The sequence below is a fragment of the Stigmatopora nigra genome, chromosome 1 (genome assembly GCF_051989575.1).
Source record: "Stigmatopora nigra isolate UIUO_SnigA chromosome 1, RoL_Snig_1.1, whole genome shotgun sequence".
Lineage (NCBI taxonomy): Eukaryota > Metazoa > Chordata > Actinopteri > Syngnathiformes > Syngnathidae > Stigmatopora > Stigmatopora nigra.
Genome location: NC_135508.1, coordinates 1,867,501 through 1,889,131, shown reverse-complemented (window position 1 = coordinate 1,889,131; position 21,631 = coordinate 1,867,501). Strand labels below are relative to the sequence as shown.

General features: G+C 34.5%; 3 protein-coding genes across 3 annotated transcripts in view; 2 read left to right on the top strand and 1 right to left on the bottom strand.

Annotated features, from left to right (window-relative positions):
• Nucleotides 1-462: 462 nt before the first annotated feature.
• Nucleotides 463-6,239, bottom strand: LOC144206193 (uncharacterized). Its single transcript, XM_077731001.1, has 3 exons — nt 5,781-6,239; nt 5,295-5,546; nt 463-2,672 (listed from the first exon to the last, which is right to left on the bottom strand). Exons 1-3 carry the CDS (start codon nt 5,914-5,916, stop codon nt 838-840), a joined length of 2,223 nt encoding a protein of 740 aa, XP_077587127.1. The 5' UTR covers nt 5,917-6,239; the 3' UTR covers nt 463-837.
• Nucleotides 6,240-7,627: 1,388 nt separating this feature from the next.
• LOC144214012 (uncharacterized) lies at nt 7,628-11,906 on the top strand. The gene is made up of 3 exons (XM_077742713.1): nt 7,628-7,785; nt 8,838-9,203; nt 10,062-11,906. Exons 1-3 carry the CDS (start codon nt 7,680-7,682, stop codon nt 11,597-11,599), a joined length of 2,010 nt encoding a protein of 669 aa, XP_077598839.1. The 5' UTR covers nt 7,628-7,679; the 3' UTR covers nt 11,600-11,906.
• A 4,349-nt stretch (nt 11,907-16,255) lies between these two features.
• The window catches only part of LOC144214455 (galactose-specific lectin nattectin-like), a 6,783-nt gene continuing 1,407 nt past the window's right edge, over nt 16,256-21,631 (top strand). Inside the window, exons 1-5 of the mRNA XM_077742834.1 lie at nt 16,256-16,301; nt 16,745-16,807; nt 17,024-17,045; nt 19,618-19,703; nt 19,805-19,939. Of these exons, the coding sequence (XP_077598960.1) occupies nt 16,293-16,301; nt 16,745-16,807; nt 17,024-17,045; nt 19,618-19,703; nt 19,805-19,939 (315 nt within the window). The 5' untranslated portion in view covers nt 16,256-16,292. The remainder of the gene's footprint in view (nt 16,302-16,744; nt 16,808-17,023; nt 17,046-19,617; nt 19,704-19,804; nt 19,940-21,631) is intronic.

Sequence of the window (21,631 nt, the reverse complement as noted above, 5' to 3'; positions counted from 1 at the left end):
GATTAAATATATCAATTTTTTTCATTAAAATGTATCATGTTTGAATAACACTCAATATTCTTATTGGATTTGCTAGCAAAAATTTATTCAACAAAAACTGCAATTTTTCAAATTTATTAGGCATGTCTTTAACATTGAAGACATTTTCCAAATTATTTACATCACATTATTGATTATGTACTTTGTAATTTCCTAATTTAGGCTCTACTATTTCAGATAAAAATGTGAAGTAAATAAAACAAAACTCAATTTTCTTATACAGTAATACCTTGACATACAAGTGTTCCAACATACGAGAAATTTGAGACACGAGGAAAATTCGGAGCTAATTTTTGCCTTGAGATACGAGACAAATTTGAGATATGAGCACACCAGATGGTTCCCGATTGTGAGTCGGTGGTAAATTAGAACAATAAAGATGTTGAGAGTCGGTGGTAAATTAGAACAATAAAGAGGTGTAACATCCTGTTGTTTTTTTTAGGATGAAAACAGATTAAATTGTATTTAGATCATTTCTATGGGAAAAATTGACTTGAAATACGAGTAAATTGACATACTAGCTCGATCCTGCAGTAAGCTTGTATCTTAAGGTATTACTGTATTTGAACTGTGTATCAATATTACACATTAAAAAATGTAAACAAGATTTTCAGAATGCAAAATACAATTATAAAGCAAAGCCGTGATTGGCCGGCCACTGCTTATCACACCACATTTACATCTTTTAAGAAGCTGAGCAGGAAAAGGGTTTCTCACCGATATGGGTAATTGTGTTTTTTTAAGATATTCCTGCCACAAATTGAGCAAAAAAACGCTTTTTTTTTGCTGTGCGGATTGTTAAGTCTTCTTTTCAGGTTCTCTTATCTGAACATGTTGGAAGATTAACTGCACTTGGAAACCATTTATGAACTGTGTAGCTGTTTTTAAATTGGGCTGTTGTAGTGAATCTGTAACCACAGACTGAGCAGAAAAACATTGTTCCCCAGTGTGGGTTAATACGGGTTCTTTTAAGCAAACTGCGCGGGAAAATGTTTTTACATCACAGTGGGTCAATATGTGGCTTTTTAAGTTTCTGTTATCTGGAAATCCTTTACCACAAACTGAGCACACAAATGGTTTTTCACCAGTGTGTATTCTTGTATGAACAATTAAGGCTGCCTTCTCGTTGAATGTTTTACCACAAACTGAACACGAAAATGGTTTTTCACCAGTGTGGGTTCTTATGTGGGTTTTTAAACCTCCCTTCTGTGTGAATCTTTGACCACAAATTGAACACAAAAATGGCTTTTCACCTGTGTGTGTTTTTTTGTGTATTTCTAAAACGCTCTTTCGAGAAAAGGCTTTACCACAAAGTGAACAGGAAAATGGTTTTTCACCTGTGTGGGTTAATGCATGTCTTTTTAAGCTTTCCTTGTGTGTGAATGCTTTACCACAAACTGAACACAAACATGTTTGTCCACCAGTGTGGCACACTATGTGTCTTTTTAAGTTTCCGTTCTCTGAAAATGTTTTACCACAAACTGAGCATGCAAATGGTTTTTCACCAGTGTGGATTCTTACGTGCCTTTCTAAATTGCTCCTCTTTTTGAATGTTTGATCACAAACTGAACACGAAAATGGTTTTTCACCAATGTGGGTTCTTTTGTGTATTTGTAAATCATGCAGATAAGAAAATATTTTACCGCAAAATAAACACGAAAATGTTTTGTCACCAGTGTGGGTTTTTCTTTTGTGTGTTTGTAAATAATACTTGTAAGAAAAGGCTTTACCGCAAACTGAACAAAAATAAGGTTTTTCACCAGTGTGGGTTCTTATGTGCTCATCCAAGCGTTGTTTTTTAGAAACGGCTTTACCGCAAATTGAACACACGAATTTTTTTTCACCAGTGTGGGTTCTTGCATGAATATCTAAGGTTCCTTTCCGATTGAATGTTTGACCACAAACTGAACACAAAAATGGTTTTTCACCAGTGTGGGTTCTTATGTGCGCTTTCAAGGGTTGCCTTCGAGAAAAGGCTTTATTGCAAAATGAGCAGGCAAATGGTTTTTCACCAGTGTGGGTCATTCCGTGTTTTTTTAAGCTTCCCTTCCGTGTGAATCTTTGACCACAAACTGAGCACACAAATGGTTTTTGACCTGTGTGGGTTATTGTGTGCATTTCCAATTTTCCCCTGTATTTAAATATTTTACCACAAACTGAACATGATAATGGTTTCTTCTCAACGTGGCTCCTCATATGTCTTTTCAAAGAAGCCAATCTACCAAAACCTCTCCCACACTGATCGCATTTGTAAAGTTTGTCGCCACTGGGATTTTTCTTAACATCTTCAACATCATCATCTTCAAAAAGCAATTCTGTTGAGCTGCCGCTCAGAAGCTCCGCCCCTCCGTTGGCCACGCCCAGATCATCTTCACTCTTGAAAGGCTCACCAGTTGACAATTTGACACATTCCTCATTTTTGATTGGAGGTTGTTCCTCCATTTTGCACTGTTGAGGGAACTCTAGCTCCTCCTCTTTAATTTGGGGCCATGCTGAGGCCTTTTCAGGCTCCGCCTCTTTGCTGGCCACGCCCAGATCTTCCCTTTTCACTGACTCACCTGGTGACCAGGTGAAATGATCTTCCTCCTTTTTGATTGGAAGTTGCTCATCTCTCATTTTTTGTTGAGGGAAGCCTGCAAAGACACGACAATAAATGATGAAACATTTTCAAATTAAAATGACTGAATTTCTTGGCCACAGAAATGAAAAATAATTAATCACACAAATGTAGATCACCCTATGAAAGCCATGTTTTACCACACAAGTCCCATATGCCTAAACATTTTTTTTTTATGGGGTATAGGTAATGACGTAGATCACAGGTGCCAAAGTGGCGGCCCGGGGGCCAAATCTGGCCCGCCTCATCATTTTGGGCGGCCCGGTAAATCAAGAGTGTTGACTTTCTGTTTTAGGATCAAATTAAAATGAAGAGTATAGATGTGTATTAAATTTCCTGATTTTCTCCCTTAAATCAATGATAGTCATTTTTTAATATTTTTTTTCTGTTTTTAGTTCAAAAATAATTTTGTAAAATCTAAAAATATACAAAAAAGCTAAAATAAACAGTTTTAGATCTATTAAAAAACTGACTATCCAGGGCTTTTAATCCAGTTCTTTTAATCCAATTATATTAAAAAATGAAAATATTACATTTAAAATGGTCCAGCCCACATGAAACCCTTTTTAAATTAATTGCACATTTGCAGCAACACGTGACGTGACGACTACACATATCCCTACTATGAAATTAAGTCAAGTCGAATTGAAGTAACAGGAAGGTCGTTTGGTGCAGATCTACCTTCCACAGGATGACTGAGGGAGGGTAAGTATAAAGACTGAGAGGTAAGTGATCCATCTTATTCTTGTTGGCATCGGTGAGGCAACTTGTAGTCGCCGGAAAATGGCGCTCAAGGCGGAGAGCTAACAAGTATGAATATGTCATAAATAAATGTCATAAATGTGTCTGGCCTGGGAAGACGAACTTGTGGAGAAGCACTATACAATTTCGTCATACGCTGCTAAGGGTATGATGACTACTAGGCTTTCTGTCAAGTCAATGATGACGACAATGCCTATGTCTGATTTTCATTTACATTAACTAGATGGAGCTATTTTAGTGGTAGTAGTAGTAGTAGGGGTTGTGTACATCAACTAGATGGAGCTGTAGCAGTAGTAATAGTTGTTGTGTATATTAACTAGATGGAGCTATAGTAGTGGTAGTAGTAGTAGGGGTTGTGTATATCAACTAGATGGAGCTGTGGTAGTGGTAGTAGTAGTAGTAGTGGGTTGTTTACATACATTGGATGGAGCTGTGGTAGTGGTAGTAGTAGTAGTAGTAGTGGGTTGTGTACATACACTGGATGGAGCTGTAGTAGTGGTAGTAGTAGTAGTGGTAGTGGGTTGTGTACATCAACTAGATGGAGCTGTAGTGGTGGTAGTAGTAGGGGTTGTGTACATCAACTAGATGGAGCTGTGGTAGTGGTAGTAGTAGTAGTGGGTTGTGTACATACACTGGATGGAGCTGTAGTAGTGGTAGTAGTAGTAGTAGTGGTAGTGGGTTGTGTACATCAACTAGATGGAGCTGTAGTGGTGGTAGTAGTAGGGGTTGTGTACATCAACTAGATGGAGCTGTAGTGGTAGTAGTAGTAGGGGTTGTGTACATCAACTAGATGGAGCTGTAGTGGTAGTAGTAGTAGGGGTTGTGTACATCAACTAGATGGAGCTGTAGTGGTAGTAGTAGTAGGGGTTGTGTACATCAACTAGATGGAGCTGTAGTGGTAGTAGTGGGTCGTGTTATAGATCCACAAAATGGGGCTGTAATAGTAATATGGGGTTGTGAACATCAACTAGATGGAGCTGAAGTCGTGGTAGTAGGGGTCGTGTACATCAACTAGATGGAGCTGTAGTAGTAGTAGTTGTGGCGCTCAAGGCGGAGAGCTAACAAGTATGAATATGTCATAAATAAATGTCATAAATGTGTCTGGCCTGGGAAGACGAACTTGTGGAGAAGCACTATACAATTTCGTCATACGCTGCTGAGGGTTTGATGACTACTAGGCTTTTTGTCAAGTCAATGATGACGACAATGCCTATGTCTGATTTTCATTTTTCATTTTTTTATCCATTTTTTTTCATTTGGTGTTTTAGGTTAAAACGCATTTTGTAAAATCTAAAAATAAGTATATAAAAATATTTTCGGTTTTCCACTTTAATATTGAATATAATTTAAATTAAAAATGATTCCATTTGAAATGAAAAACAAATGATTATTAGATGTTTACCTTACAAAAAAATTAACAGTTTTATATCTATAAAAAATGAATATTTAGGGCTTTTGATTTAATCCAATTAAAAAAATATTTAAATATTATATCTATACCCTAAATTTCCTGATTTTCTCTCTTAAATCAATGATAGTTATTTTTTAAACATTTTTTTCTGTTTTTAGTCCGTAAATCCTTTAGTAAAATCTAAAAATATACAAAAAAAAAGCTAAAATAAAAATTGTTTTAGATCTATTAAAAAACGGACTATTCAGGGCTTTTAATCCAGTTCTTTTAATCCATTTATATTAAAAAATGAAAATATTATATCTAAAATGGTCCAGCCCACATGAAATCCAGTTGACGCTAATGCGGCCCATGAAACAACCCGAGTCGGACACTCTTTACGTACGTCGTACATATATTTTACTATAATATAATTTAAATTGTCCAACCCCAGGCTCCTCTCTATGTTAATGACTTAATACTCACAGTTTTGCAAGTGTGATGAGTCATCGTAGCAAGCAGATGGTGGAGCCATGAGGACGTCCATCCCTTCCTCTTTAATATATGGAGGGTCTTCCTCCATCTTTATAAGGGGGTGCTGTTGCTCCTCAATGTGGAATTTCCCAGCAGTAATAAAATGCTCCATTTCTTCCTCTTTAATGTATTCAAATTGTTCATTCTCTTCATCTTTCACGGGAGCCGACTCCTGGCGCTCAGTTTCATGCACTTGGCTAACATCTGAAACACAACGATCAAATTTTATTTCGTTATTTGTAGTCCTGTATCCCTAAAATGATTCACCAAAACACAAACGCTAGTCCCAAGCCTACCATAGGCTAGCATCTGGCATAAAAAAAAGGCTAGCGGCTATCATAACATAAGGTATGATGGCGGATAGCAGCATAACATAAGGTATGATGGCCCGCGGTCCGTAGTTTGCCCATGTGGTCTATGATAAACCAGTGAACGTACCTTCGAGTTTGTGAAGAACAACTTTTGCTTGCATCATTTTGCAAACAATGGAAAGTTGAGGACATGAGAGATCCTTTTTCACGCCATAAAGTTCCTTCTGAAACTTTTCCGCAACCGGCGTCGTTCTCATAGACATTTTTCACACTTTTTGTGTCCGCTTGACGACGTACTGGTAGAGAACGTGGTCCTTTGTTAGTTGCCGGCTAGGCTAGGCTAAATAAAGTACGTCTCCCAAAACGGATTGAAGATAAATGGACTAATGTTCGAGTCCACAAAGTATTTAATGTTAGGCATGTTGTCGAGTTTTGGCTTCGTTTAATCTAAGTTCGGATAAATTGAGGAGGAAATAGAGGCGTACAAACTAAAAGTTAAAACCATTGCCGCGTAGAAAAAAAAACGCGTCTTCTTCTTCGTCTTTCTTCTTCTTCTTCTTGAGGTTTTACGGTTGTTGGTAGCCAACGTACTGGAGCATTATCGCCCTCTACTGTCTAAATACGTCAAATTGCCAAGTTCTCAATTCAGATTTTAGACAGAGGAAGGTAATAATGTTAAATTTGGTCTCTGAATGGCACAACGTAAAGAGATGAGCTCGAATTTAGTTAGAAAAGCTACATTTTGAGAAAAAGCGAGGTAATTTTAAGGACATTTGCTTTAAATGTTGCATTGTGTTTATATATATATATATATATATATATATATATATATATATATATATATATATATATATATATATATATATATATATATATATATATATATATATATATATATATATATATATATATATATATATATATATATATATATATATATATATATATATATATATATATATATATATATATATACATCTTGTGAAATAGTTTGAAAACAAGTTTATAGCCTTGCTAGCTAATGGAGAAGGATTGTGGTAGGATTTTACATATCGCATGTTATTGTGGCTTGTCTCCAACTTCCCACCCAGACAATTTTGCACTTATTACTATTATTATCCAATTCCAATTATCCAAAAATGAAAATTGTCTACATTCCCCATACTTTCTTCTAAAGGTCTCTATACCTACCTGAGAAGATGTGAATGCTTCAATGTACTTTACAGGGGTGTGCAAACCGGTCCTTGAGGGCCGCCATGGATGCAAGGTTTTCGTTCCAACCGATCCAATACAGACGCTCACCATACTTACGAACATTCAACTTACGAGCAAACGGTACATACGAACATGTCTGTAAATTGCGTTTATGTCGAAAAAATGTTTGTAAGTTCGATTTTGTATTGCGCGCCTTTTTCCGAGTAGTACTTCTTTCCGCCGCTAATACCGACGCCTGGCGCTGTGGGAACTTACCTCACCCAGCATCTACCTTCTTCTACCCAGTTCGTTGCAGTGCGGAAGTGCATGACGTAAAGAACCTTTTTCATTTCTATCATAAAATATCTTGTGCATCCATTATTCAATATGGTTGGTGAAAAGTGAAAGACTGAAAAGTGAAAGGCTGAAAAGAGAGGGAGGTGCAAAGAAGAGGCAAACCATTTCATTTGAAACCAAAGTGGCAATAATAAAGAAGCTGGGAAAATGGTGAGTGGTGTTTATTATTATTTTTTTTCAGTACAAACCAATGCTGGTTAGTATAGTAATGCATGTCAAATGATTAATCCATTAAGACTTATTGTTGACAAACCCACTTCTTAATTCATGAATGTTTTAACTAATATTACTCTGAAGAATCGGTTTCATGTAAAAAAAAAAAAGCGTCATATGTTCGTTTCCCTTTTTTTCACGTTTGGACTTTATGACGTGGAGGGGCGGGGCGTTGTCTTACCCATCATGCAATGTCTTACCCATCATGCAATGCAATGTATCAGAAAGAGCTAGCTTAGCCTTGTGTGTGCCTGTCAAAGAAATGGCGACAACAACAATTTTAAGCGTTAAAATGGAGCCTTTGCGTCACCTTCATTTGACTCTTGGTCAAATTATGTATGCCAAAGTTGTTCTTCACAGACTTGAAGGTTAGTTGAATTTTGGTGATCGTTTAATTGTATAACATTTTCCGTGAGTGACATCATACAGGCGCTGCGTCCCCCAGTGCAGCGAGAGTTGCCAGATTGGCTGCGTTCCCGCATTTTTTTGTTGTTATGGCAGTGCTTCTCAAATAGTGGGGCGCCCCCCCCCTGGGGGGAGGGGGGGATACCTGGGGGGGGGGGGGGGGGCGTGTAACCCTGGGGAACAGGATTTTATTTGGCCGTACTAGTATAAAGTGTAATTGCGCATCCACTACAGTAGCTGGCAGTGGTGCTCTCATTTATTTTTTTTATTTCAGGCATTGATGCACTTAAAATCTTTTCTGTTGCAGACTTAAAACAAGATTTAATAAAGTTATTCTTTGTAAGTTTGACTATATTTCTTTCTTTTTTTCCTTTTCTTTAATGTTAATAAGGATAAAATGTTGTACTTATAACAATTTTATAAAATGATTTTATTTATAGTCACGGTGGGAAGTGCGGGGGGGGGGGGGGCGAATAGTTTTCATCTTGCTAGGGGGGGGCCTAACAGAAAATAATTGAGAAGCACTGTGTTATGGCAAGGAATCGTATTCGGGTTGGTTCGCGGGCCGCTTTAACGTCAACTCGATTTTATGTGGGGCCGGGCCAATTTTAGATATAATATTTTGATTTTTTTTTAAATAAATGGATTGAAAGAACTGGATTAAAACCCCTGAACATTCAGTTTTTTATATAACCAAAACAATGTTGATTTTAGCTTTTTTTAAATCTATTTTTAGATTTTACAATGTTATGCTATCCGCCAGCACACCCATGTTATGCTATCCGCCAGCATACCCATGTTATGCTATCCACCAGCATACCCTTGTTATGCTATCCGCCAGGAAACCCATGTTATGCTATCCGCCATCATACCTTATGTTATGATAGCTGCTAGCCTTTTTTTATGCCAGGTGCTAGTGTATGTTAGGCTTGGGACTAGCGTTTGTGTTTTGGTGAATCGTTTTAGGGATATAAGACTACAAATAAAGAAATAAGATTTGATCGTTGTGTTTCAGATGTTAGCCAAGTGCATGAAACTGAGCGCCAGGAGTCGGCTCCAGTGAAAAATGAACAGAATGAACAATATGAATGCATTAAAGAGGAACAAATGGAGTATTTTATTACTGCTGGGAAATTCCACATTGAGGAGCAACAGCATCCCCTCATAAAGATGGAGGAAGACCTTCCATATGTTAAAGAGGAAGGGATGGACGTCCCTCTGTGGGCTGTTGAGCCATTGAGTGATGGAGATGAAGGTCCAAGTGAGGCCAGTGGAGGGGCGGAGCCTTTGAGTGGCAGCAGCTCAACAGAAGAATCCCAAGCAGACTATCTCATGGCTCCACCATCAGCTTGCTACGATGACTCATCACACTTGCAAAACTGTGAGTATTAAGTCTTTAACATAGAGGGTAGCCTAGGGTTGGACAATTTCATTTATGTTATTTTAAAATATATGTACGACCTATGTCAAGGGTGTCAGACTCGGGTTGTTTCGCAGGCTGCATTAGCTTGATTTCATGTGGGCTGGACCATTTTAGATATAATATGTTCATTTTTTTAATGTATATGGATTAAAAGAACTGGATTAAAAGCCCTGAATAGTCCGTTTTTTAATAGATCTAAAACTGTTTATTTTAGCTTTTTTGTATATTTTTAGATTTTACAAAATGATTTTTGAACTAAAAACAAAGAAAAAAATAATTAAAAAATGACAATCATATATTGATATATATGATATACATGAATTGAAAGAACTGGATTAAAATCCCTGAATATTCAGTTTTTTATAGATCTAAAACAATGTTTATTTTTGCTTTTTTAAAAATCTATTGTTAGATTTTACAAAATGATTTTTGAACTAAAAACAAAGAAAAGAATGATTAAAAAATTACAATTATTAATTTAAAAGTGGGGAATATCAGGAAAATTAATATACATCTATACTCTTAATTTCATCCTAAAACAGAAAGTCAACACTCTGCATTTAATGTCCCGGGCCACCCAAAATGATGAGGCGGGCCAGATTTGGCCCCCAGGCCGCCACTTTGACACCTGTGATCTATGTCATTACGCATACCCCATAAAAAAATAAATGTTTAGGCATATGGGACTTGTGTGGTAAAACATGGCTTTCATAGGGTGACCTACATTTGTGTGATGAATTATTTTTCATTTCTGAACAAAAAATTCAGTCATTTTAATTTGAAAATGTTTCATCATTTATTGTCGTGTCTTTGCAGGCTTCCCTCAACAAAAAATGAGAGATGAGCAACTTCCAATCAAAAAGGAGGAAGATCATTTCACCTGGTCACCAGGTGAGTCAGTGAAAAGGGAAGATCTGGGCGTGGCCAGCAAAGAGGCGGAGCCTGAAAACGCCTCAGCATGGCCCCAAATTAAAGAGGAGGAGCCAGAGTTCCCTCAACAGTGCAAAATGGAGGAACAACCTCCAATCAAAAATGAGGAATGTGTCAAATTGTCAACTGGTGAGCCTTTCAAGAGTGAAGATGATCTGGGCGTGGCCAACGGAGGGGCGGAGCTTCTGAGCGGCAGCTCAACAGAATTGCTTTTTGAAGATGATGATGTTGAAGATGTTAAGAAAAATCCCAGTGGCGACAAACTCTACAAATGTGCTCAGTGTGGGCGAAGTTTTGGTAGATCGTCTTCTTTGAAAAGACATATGAGGAGCCACATTGAGAAGAAACCATTTTCACGTTCAGTTTGTGGTAAAACATTTACACAGAAGAGACAATTTGAAATGCACACAAGAACCCACACAGGTGAAAAAACATTTTCGTGTTCCGTTTGTGGTCAAGTATTCAGACAGAAACACAACTTAAAAAGACATGCAAGTAGACACATAGGTGAAGAAACAGTTTCAGGATCAGTTTTAGGTAAAACAAGTACTGTGGAGGCACATTTAAAAACATACGAAGGTGAAAAACCATGTGCATGCTCAGTTTGTGGTCGAAGATTCACAGAGATGAGATACTTAGATCATCATGCAAAAATACACACTGGTGAAAATCTATTTGAGTGCTCAGTTTGTGGTCGAATCTTCACAGAGATGAGATACTTAGATCGTCATACAAGAATACACACAGGTGAAAAACCATTTTTGTGTACAGTTTGTGGTCACAGATTCACACAGGAGGTACACTTAAATTGTCATGCAAAAATACACACAGGTGAAAAGCCACATTTGTGTTCAGTTTGTGGTCAAGCATTCACACACAAGGCAACCTTAAGAAGCCACACAATAACCCACACTGGTGAAAAACCATTTTCGTGTTCAGTTTGTGGTCAAAGATTCACGTACAAGGCAAGCTTACATTTCCACACAAGAACCCACACTGGTGAAAAACCATTTTCGTGTTCAATTTGTGGTAAAGCCTTTTCTCGAAAGCCAAACTTAAGTTGTCATGCAAGAATACACACAGGTGAAAAGCCATTTTCGTGTTCAATTTGTGGTCAAAGATTCACACAGATGGGACATTTAGAATATCATACAAGAACCCACACAGGTGAAAAACCATTTTCGTGTTCAGTTTGTGGTCGAAGATTTACACGGAAGCTACGCTTAATTCTTCATGCAAGAACCCACACTGGTGAAAAACCATTTTCATGCTCAGTTTGTGGTCAAGCCTTTTCTCAAAAGTCAAACCTAAAGGCTCATGCTAGAACACACACGGGTGAAAAGCCATTTTCGTGTTCAGTTTGCGGTAAAGCCTTTTCCCAAAAGCAAAAATTAGATTATCATGCTAGAACACACACAAGTTGACAGCCATTTTCGTGTTCAGTTTGCGGTCAAAGATTCACACGAAAGGGATGCTTAATAAAACACGTAATGACCCACACTGGTGACAAACCATCCCCGTGTTCAATTTGTGGTCGAAGATTCACACAAAAGGAAAGCTTAAAAATGCACACAAGAACCCACACTGGTGAAAATTCATTTTCCTTCTCGGTTTTTGGTCAAGCATTCACACCCCAAAAAAGCTTAAAAACTCACACAAGTACACATTCACACAAAAGGTACACTTAATATTCCACACAAGAAGCCACACAGGTGAAAAACCCTATTCCTGCTCAGTTTGTGTCCAAACATTCACACAAAAGGTACACTTAAAAAGACATGTACAGACCCACACTGGTGAAAAACCATATTCCTGCTCAGTTTGTGGTCAAACAATTTCCCAAAGGAGAATCGTCAAAGAACACTTATTAACCCACATTGGAGAACAATGTCTTCCTGCTCAGTCTGTGGTTACAGATTCACTACAACAGCCCAATTAAAAATAGCTACACAATTCAAAAACTTTTCCAGGCGCAGTTAACATTTTCACATAAGAGAACCAGAAAAGAAGACTTAACAACCAGCACAGCAAAAAAAAAAAAAGCGTTTTTTTTGCTCAATTTGTGGCAGGAATATCTTAATAACACAATTGCCTATAGCGGTGAGAAACCCTTTTCCTGCTCAGCTTCTTAAAAGACGCAAATGTGTTGTGATAAGCAGTGGCCGGCCAATCACGGCTTTGCTTTATAATTGTATTTTGCATTCTGAAAATCTTGTTTACATTTTTTAATGTGTAATGTTAATCCACACAGTTCAAATACAGTAATACCTTCAGATACAAGCTGACTGCGGGATCAAGCTAGTATGTCAATTTACTCGTATCTCAAGTCAAATTTTCCCATAGAAATGAACTAAATACAATTTAATCCGTTTTCATCCTAAAAAAAAACAAAAACAGGATGTTACAACGGAAAAACATCTTTATTGTTCCAATTTACCACCGACTCACAATCGGGAACCATCTGGTGTGCTCATATCTCAAATTTGTCTCGTATCTCAAGGCAAAAATTAGCTCCGAATTTTCCTCGTGTCTCAAATTTCTCGTATGTTGGAACACTTGTATGTCAAGGTATTACTGTATAAGAAAATTGAATTTTGTTTTATTTACTTCACATTTTTATCTGAAATAGTAGAGCCTAAATTAGGAAATTACAAAGTAAATGATCAATAATGTTATGTAAATAATTTGGAAAATATGTCTTCAATGTTAAAGACATGCCAAATAAATTAGAAAAATTGCAGTTTTTGTTGAATAAATTTGCTAGCAAATCCAATGAGAATAAATAAGTACATAAATTAGTACAATGTCCTTATACTTTTGTCATATTATAAGATGAATTATGTTTTTAAACCGATTTATCCTGTCATTTTTTGCTATTTCCAATAAAGCTCTTTTTGATGAAAAATACTTTTTGGGTCTTTTTTTTGACAAAATTAGCCTTCCAATTGACAATAAAGTGTTATTATCTAAAAATTAAAACTAGGAGGAAAATGAATACATGAATTTGAACAATTTGACAAATTAATATAAAAAAAGATTGTTTTCTTTCTACAAGTATGAAAATACAGTATTTTTTTTGTCTGAAATGAACAGTAAATTGTTTTTATCTTTTTGATGTTGAACGAGATAATTGGTAGAAATGTAACTACATTTTTATTTTATGTGTAATTATTAAAAAAAACATTGATTAAAAAGTTTTATAGGAAATAATAGACAAACTACAAAGGAAAAATAAAGGTAAATGTTTGCCAAAAACGACTTAATTGGGGTATTATTCATTTCAAACAACATTTTTGAATGAATTTGGAGTTCTTGATTAAAATGCATTTTTTTGTGTCTTAATTGCTGTAACAAGATGACGTGATTTGAAAATAGCGATGACTCAAGCGTAGGCGTTGATACAAAAGTAGATGACGCACGCCTTAAAGTGTTGTTATTGTAAATTCCTGTAGGCGGCGTCTCTGTAAAATTCCATTCTAGTGACTAAAATCTTAAAGAATCTACTAAAAGATCACCACCTAACGTCTTTCATGTTACCTGACCCTGAAGTTATATTACACAGAAGGGATTGTTGTCGTGCTACCGCAAGTTCAGAGTCCTGATGGCTGTCCTTGAGTCCATTTGTCCCTGTTTTGTGAGACCTGTAGCGTCTGCCAGGAGGGTTAGGGGTTTGAGTAGATGTGGGCAAACTACGGCCCGCGGGCCACATATGCGCCGTTAGGCTTTTCAATCCGGCCCGTCGACGTTGTCCAAATAATTTGAATTTTTTAAAATATTTTTTTATTTTTACTTTATATTTTTTTATTTTAATTTTATGGTAAGGTTACTATCATTTATTTATTTTTTAATTTTTCTTATTTATTTTTTATTTTATTTTATTTTTTATTTTTTTTCTCCCTAGATGGCGCCGTCACACGGAAGCCAGTAACAGTAGTTCTGTCCACTCTTATTTGTTTTTGGTGTTTTTACACCCCTTCTATCTCTTTTTTAAATGACATTTTAATATTTCTTAATACATTCCTTTTTACTTTACTTTGTACTTTATACTTTTTACTTTACTTTGCACTTTATACTTTTTACTTGACTTTGCACTTTATACTTTTTACTTGACTTCATACTTTTGACTTGACTTTATACTTTTTAGTTGACTTTGTACTTTTTACTTGAGTTTGTACTTTTTACTTGACTTTGTACTTTTTTACTTGACATTGTACTTTGTACTTTTTTACTTGACATTGTACTTTGTACGTTTTTCCTTACTTTGGACTTTATACTTTTTACTTTACTTTGGACTTTATACTTTACTTTGGACTTCATACGTTTTACTTTACTTTGTACTTTTTACTTTCTTTGTACTTTTTACTTTACTTTGTACTTTTTACTTTACTTTGTACTTTTTACTCTACTTTGTACTTTTTACTTTACTTTGTACTTTTTACTTTACTTTGTACTTTTTATGATGAGTGATGAGTATGTTAATACTTTAGTCCTTTTTTCTGTTTATGTCTCATATGTACTGTTAACGGATGCACTTTTTTATATGTATCGTATCTCGTGCTGACCCGCCCCATCTGTCATATTTTTAGAAACGTCAAAATGCCCCCCCCCCCCCCCCCCCGACTCAAAAGTTTGCCCACCCCTAGGCTAGACAGTACTTTGCTTTCACCTATAGCGGTGTCCACATGCAGTATCTGTGCCAGCCACAAGGGTTTAAAAACTCCCCTAGTATTTTTGATCAGTCTGAAAAACCTGTTTAAAAACCTGACTTAACTCAAAGTACTGTTCTTTTTACAGTATGTGGATGACCTTTACATTGCGGCAACTACTTCTGAAATATGTCTGGAGGTTACTAGGATGGTCCTATTCAAACTTTATAATCTTGGTTGGTGTATCTAGACCAGGAGAGTTTATCCATGACGTGGACCCACAGAAATGTAAAGGACTGGACCCTGTTTACGTATAGTACGCCATTTATAAGGAGTGGGGTCAGATCTGTGCTGTGTTTTTGCGAAAGTCCAGGATTATTTGTTTTTGTGGTGTTTAGTGGATTAAAAGAACTGGATTAAAAGCCCTGAATATTCAGTTTTTTATAGATCTAAAACAATGTTTATTTTAGCTTTTTTTAAATATATTTGTAGATTTTGTAAAATGATTTTTGAACTAAAAACACAGAAAAATGGATTGAAAATGACAATTATTGATTTAAAGGGGGAAAATCTGGAAATTTAATATACAGCTATACTCTTTGTTTTAATTTCATCTGCTAGCATAACATGGGTTTGCTGACGGAGAGCATAACATGGATTTGATGGCGGATAGCATGTTTTAGCTTTTTTAAAATATATTTTTAGATTTTACAAAATTATTTTGAACTAAAAACACAGAAAAAATAGATTAAAAAATGACAATTTTTGATTTAAAAGGGGGAAGAATCAGGAAATTTAATATACATCTATACTCTTTGTTTTAATTTCATCTGCTAGCATAACATGGGTTTGCTGACGGATAGCATAACATGCATTTGATGGCGGATAGCATGTTTTAGCTTTTTTAAAATATATTTTTAGATTTTACAAAATGATTTTGAACTAAAAACACAGAAAAAATAGATTAAAAAATGACAATTATTGATTTAAAAGGGGGAAAATCAGGAAATGTAATATACATCTATACTCTTCATTTAAATTTGATCCTAAAAACAGAAAGTCGGCATTCATGATTACTTTCCCGGGCCACATAAAATCATGCGACGAACCAGATTTGGCCCCCGGGCCACCACTTTGACACATGCGCCTCATAGGCTTTAAATTTGATGTGTGGGAAAAAATGGATATTGTTGAGTTTTGGTTTTGTTGTGTTAAAAGGAAAGCGAATGTTTTGGATTAAGGTTTGAAAGGAACTATTTGCATCAAAGTGTTTTCTTTTTATTAGTACCCAATTTTCATTTTTTTGTGACATTGTGTAATTAACTCAGAAACAATAAGTAGTTATGAGAGGTTGTTAAAATTCCTTTGTGGGTGTATCCATAGTTCCACGTAACAAAAGAGAAAAACATTGTGTGTATAAAAAGAAAAAACGCAGAGAGACTCTTTGGTTGGTTGTCGGTTGAATTGAACAATGGTAAAGGTAAGATCTTTTATATATTATATATATATATATATATATATATATATATATATATATATATATATATATATATATATATATATATATATATATATATATATATATATATATATATATATATATATATATATATATATATATATATATATATATATATATATATATATATATATATATATATATATATATATATATATATATATATATATATATATATATATATATATATATATATATATATATATATATATATATATATATATATTTCTTTTTTTTTATATCATTTTTTATGGTAATTTTTTCAATGTACAATTATGATGTCCTGGCAACTGATTTTTACATGAACAAATATATATAGTTCAGTACTATTAAATTAACACATTTTATATGATTATGAACCCAAATGTGAAATTCTATTGCTGAAATATATTTTAATTTGACAGATGACGTTTTCTCTTCACTTTTTGTTGCTGCTGTTTGGCATCAGTGGGATGTTAACCAAAACTGTACGTATAAGTATTTATTTTAAATGTCTTGAAAACTACATTTTACAGTCATTGTCTAACTTTGGTTAGTGTGTTAACGGAACTCTAATGAGGATTAAAGTGGATCAGAAAAGGAATGAATGAATCTCTAAATCTGGCCTATGTGAGCTCTAGTGTTTTTAACATGGTTCATAAATTATGACTGATCATTTAATCAGTGTTTCTTTTTTCTTACAGCGGGCTTCTGTCTTATATAGAGGTTAGTAATTGTCTCTCTGTCTGTCTGTCTATATATATATATATATATATATATATATATATATATATATATATATATATATATATATATATATATATATATATATATATATATATATATATATATATATATATATATATATATATATATATATATATATATATATATATATATATATATATATATATATATATATATATATATATATATATATATATATATATATATATATATATATATATATATATATATATATTGATGTTGTCAAAGTGGTGGTGCGGGGGCCAAATCTGGCCCGCCGCATCATTTGGTGTAGCCCAGGAAAGTCAATGATGAGTGCCGACTTTCTGTTTTAGGATCAAATTAAAATGAAAAGTATAGATGTATATTACATTTCCTGATTTTCCCTCTTTTAAATCAATAATTGTCATTTTTTAAATCATTTTTTTCTGTGTTTTTAGTTCAAAAATCTTTTTGTAAAATCTAAAAATATATTTTAAAAAAGCTAAAATAAAAATTGTTTTATATCTATAAAAAACGGAACATTCAGGGACTTTAATCCAGTTCTTTTAATCCATTTATGTAAAAAAAAATCTAAATATGATATTAAATATATATGAGATATATGATATTTTATTCATATATAAAATGGTGCCGCCCACATGAAATCGAGTTGACGTTACCACGGCATTTAAAAAAAAGCTAAAATAAACATTGTTCTAAATCTATAAAAAGCGGAATATTCAAGGTTTTTAATCCAGTTATTTTAATCCATATATAAAAAAAATATGTAAATATGATATTTAAAATGGTCCACATGAAATCGAGTTGACATTACCAAGGCATTTAAAAAAAAAGCTAAAATAAACATTGTTTTATATCTATAAAAAACTGAATATTCAGGGCTTTTAATCCAGGTCTTGATCCAACCAATCACATTTCAGCTATTTGTTGCCAGGTTCAGAAATCTGCCTTGTGGTCTACACACTCAGTTCTGTATGTTCTGCTTCCTAAAAAAAAAAACGTCGATAAAACTGTTAAAACTTTAACCAATCAGAATCCGATTTGGCGACCCCAAGGCCTTCTCGCAGGCGTAGGGATACATCATCGTTTTCACCAACTATAAATATTATTCTCTTATATTAATCAGTTCCTAGTTATACTTATAGTTGTAGTTGTAGTTGTAGTTATAGTTATAGTTATAGTTATAGTTATAGTTATAGTTATAGTTATAGTTGTAGTTGTCGTTGTCGTTGTCGTTGTAGTTGTAGTTGTAGTTGTAGTTGTAGTTGTAGTTGTAGTTATAGTTATAGTTATAGTTATATCTATAGTTATAGTTATATCTATAGTTATAGTTATATCTATAGTTATAGTTATATCTATAGTTATAGTTATAGTTGAAAGGACTATTTATAAATATGACAATTTGTTTTTCAACAATCTTTAATCGTCATGTTTATTTTTGACCCACTGGCATTTATCCATGATAATTAAAGTGTCAATAAAAGTCATAACAACGCAACTGATATGCGTAATGAGGAAATAGTTATAACACTAGAATTAAACTAATGACAAGGTAGGCTGTTGGCAGGGTTGGTAGTGACGTCTAACCCTGAAGCGATAAATGTGAATTATGCACATGTTTTCTGGATTTCATAATCCTTTTAATCTTCTGTATGGAGGAAGATGGCCGGGTAGCGTGCGAGTTTGAAATCCAGGTCGCTCCACCTGTGTGAAGTTTGCAAGTACTCTGGTTTCCTCCCACATTCCAAAAACATTCATGCTAGGCTGATTATATAGACTCTTAATTAGTGGTGGACCGTCAGGGCCTGCAAAGCCTTCTCTGCTGGCCTAAAAAACATATCTGAATCATAGACTGATGTTAATTATGTTTTGTTCATGAATACTTATTATATAATTCCAAATTATCTGTTAGCTTCCTTTCATTGTTTTTCCAACCTGTTTGCACTGCTTCCAGATGTGTGTTTTCATATTTAAGCATCAAACCCACATGTGTCAAAGTGGCGGCCCGGGGGCCAAATCTGCCCCGCTGCATCATTTTGTTCGGCCTGAGAAAGAAAATTATGAGTGCCGACTTTTTGTTTTAGGATCAAATTCAAATGAAAAGTATAACATTTCCTGATTTTTCCCCTTTTAAATCAATAATTGTCATTTTTTAATCAATTTCTGTGTTTTTAGTTCAAAAATTATTTTGTAAAATCTAAAAATATATTAAAAAAAAAGCTCAAATAAACATTTTTTTAGATCTATAAAAAACAGAATATTCCAGGCTTTTAATCCATTTCTTTTAATCCATTTCTTTAAAAAAAATATCTTAATATTATATCTAAAATTGTCCGGCCCACACGAATCAGAAGCGCACCAACCCGAGTTTGACACTCCTTAATCTAACCAATCACATTTCAGCTACTTATTTATTCATGTATTTAAGTAATTATCTAATTGTAGACACATTTAATTTAATTATATCTCACAACGTTCAGCTTCAGTCGGAGTACTCAAGTTTTTTTTTACTGTCTTCAACTTTTATTTGCTCTAAAATATGTTCCAGATAAAGAATGCCCTCCGGACTGGACTCGTCTGGACTGCCGCTGTATCAGGTTTATAAATGAGCCTTTAAGATTTTCTCTTGCTGAGGTACAATATTTTTTATATATATAAATATATACATATATATTGTTGTGTTGCTGTAATTTTTGTATTTAATATTCATTCAATGGTTGTTTTCAATCCATTAGACTTTCTGCAACCTCCTTGGTGGAAATCTGGTTTCAATTCACAATGCACTCGAGAATGAAGTAGTTCGACAAGTAATTAATGCAGGTGCTGGAAGTTTTGTCCGTACCTGGATTGGAATTCATGATCGAATTGTGGTAATTGTATTTTTTTAATTCCACTTTCACCTTTCAGGGATCTTGCTACTACATACTATGCACTGGTTTGATGTGATATGGTATTTTCTCGCATATAAGCCACTCACTGTATATAAGACGCACCTTTAAAACTGCCTTTAAGTCGTTGAATTTGACAATTTCTCTCGTATAAGCCCCCCCCCCCTGATTCACAATTTTTTACCTCCATGTTAATGGTTTTAATAGGGAGTACAAATGTGTTACTTTAAAAAAAAAAACTTCGTCAATGGTATTTCTGAGATAATATGTGAATCCAAAGTCATTTTCAGAGAGGGGGGGTATGGAAAAATAATGTCTTTATTCACATTTTCAGAAAAATAATATAGGCCCATAAACCAAATATGAATGAATGAATTATTTAATGAATGAATGGACAAATTAACGAAGGAACAACTGCACCAAATTATCGCATATCAGGTATTCATTAATAACAATTAAGGTCGCAACTCAAAAATTTAAACAAACTAGCCTCCATTCAGCAAAACAAAACCAAAAACTAGTGAAAAGAGCATCAGGATTTACGACAATATGCGAGTAATCGTCAAGTTTGTTGGATAGCCATTACGCTGCATTAGCAATTTTGTAAACGTCCTTCCAGGTCTGCATTCCAGTAAACAGGAACACAAATTGAAGGAGGTCTTATACAAAATGATTAAATACTCACATATATAATAGTATTACAGAATAACTCCAACTCTTATTACCTATCTATTTATGTCTACTGGAAATTAAGCAAACGAACCTCCATTAGGCAAAACAATTCCATATCAGGCAAAACGAGCGTCACAATTTAAAAACAATATGCGAGTACCGTATTTTCACGACTATAAGGCGTACTTAAAAGTCTTAAATTTTCTCCAAAATGGACTGTGCGCCTTATAATCCAGTGCGCCTTATATATGGATAAAAAACAGAAAACCAAAAATGAAAAACCACCACTGTCGGATATTAAAAAATCAAAAAATGCCTGAACTGAAACAATACTGTTAAATATGCAGATGCCATCTTAGTTTACAAAACCTTCCATCATATAGCTCCTCCCCCGGTGCTAGACTTTATAGTAAAATAATCCAAAACATCAAAAATGGCTGGCTCTAGAGGTGACTGTAAAGTAGTGAGTGCTTCAAACCTGGAAGTCAATAGCAATTACCGTATTTTCACCACTATTAGGCGCACTTAAAAGTCTTAAATTTTCTCCAAAATAGACAGTGCGCCTTATTATATAGTGTGCCTTATATATGGAAAAAAACAGAAAACCAAAAACCTCCACTGTCGGATATTAAAAAAACACAAACGCCTTAAGTGAAACAATACTGTTAAATATGCAGATGCCATCTTAGTTTACAACATCTTTCATCATATAGCTCCTCCCCCACTGCAAGATTTTATACCAAAAAATCCAAAACATCAACAATGGCTGGCTCTAGAGGTGACTGTAAAGTAGTGAGCGCTTAGTACCTGGAAGTCAATGGCAATTACCCTATTTTCACCACTATAAGGCGCACTTAAGTCTTACATTTTCTCCAAAATAGACAGTGCGCCTTATAATACAGTGCGCCTTATAATACAGTGCGCCTCATAATACAGTGCGCCTTATAAGACAGTGCGCCTTATAATACAGTGCGCCTTATAATACAGTGCACCTTATAATAC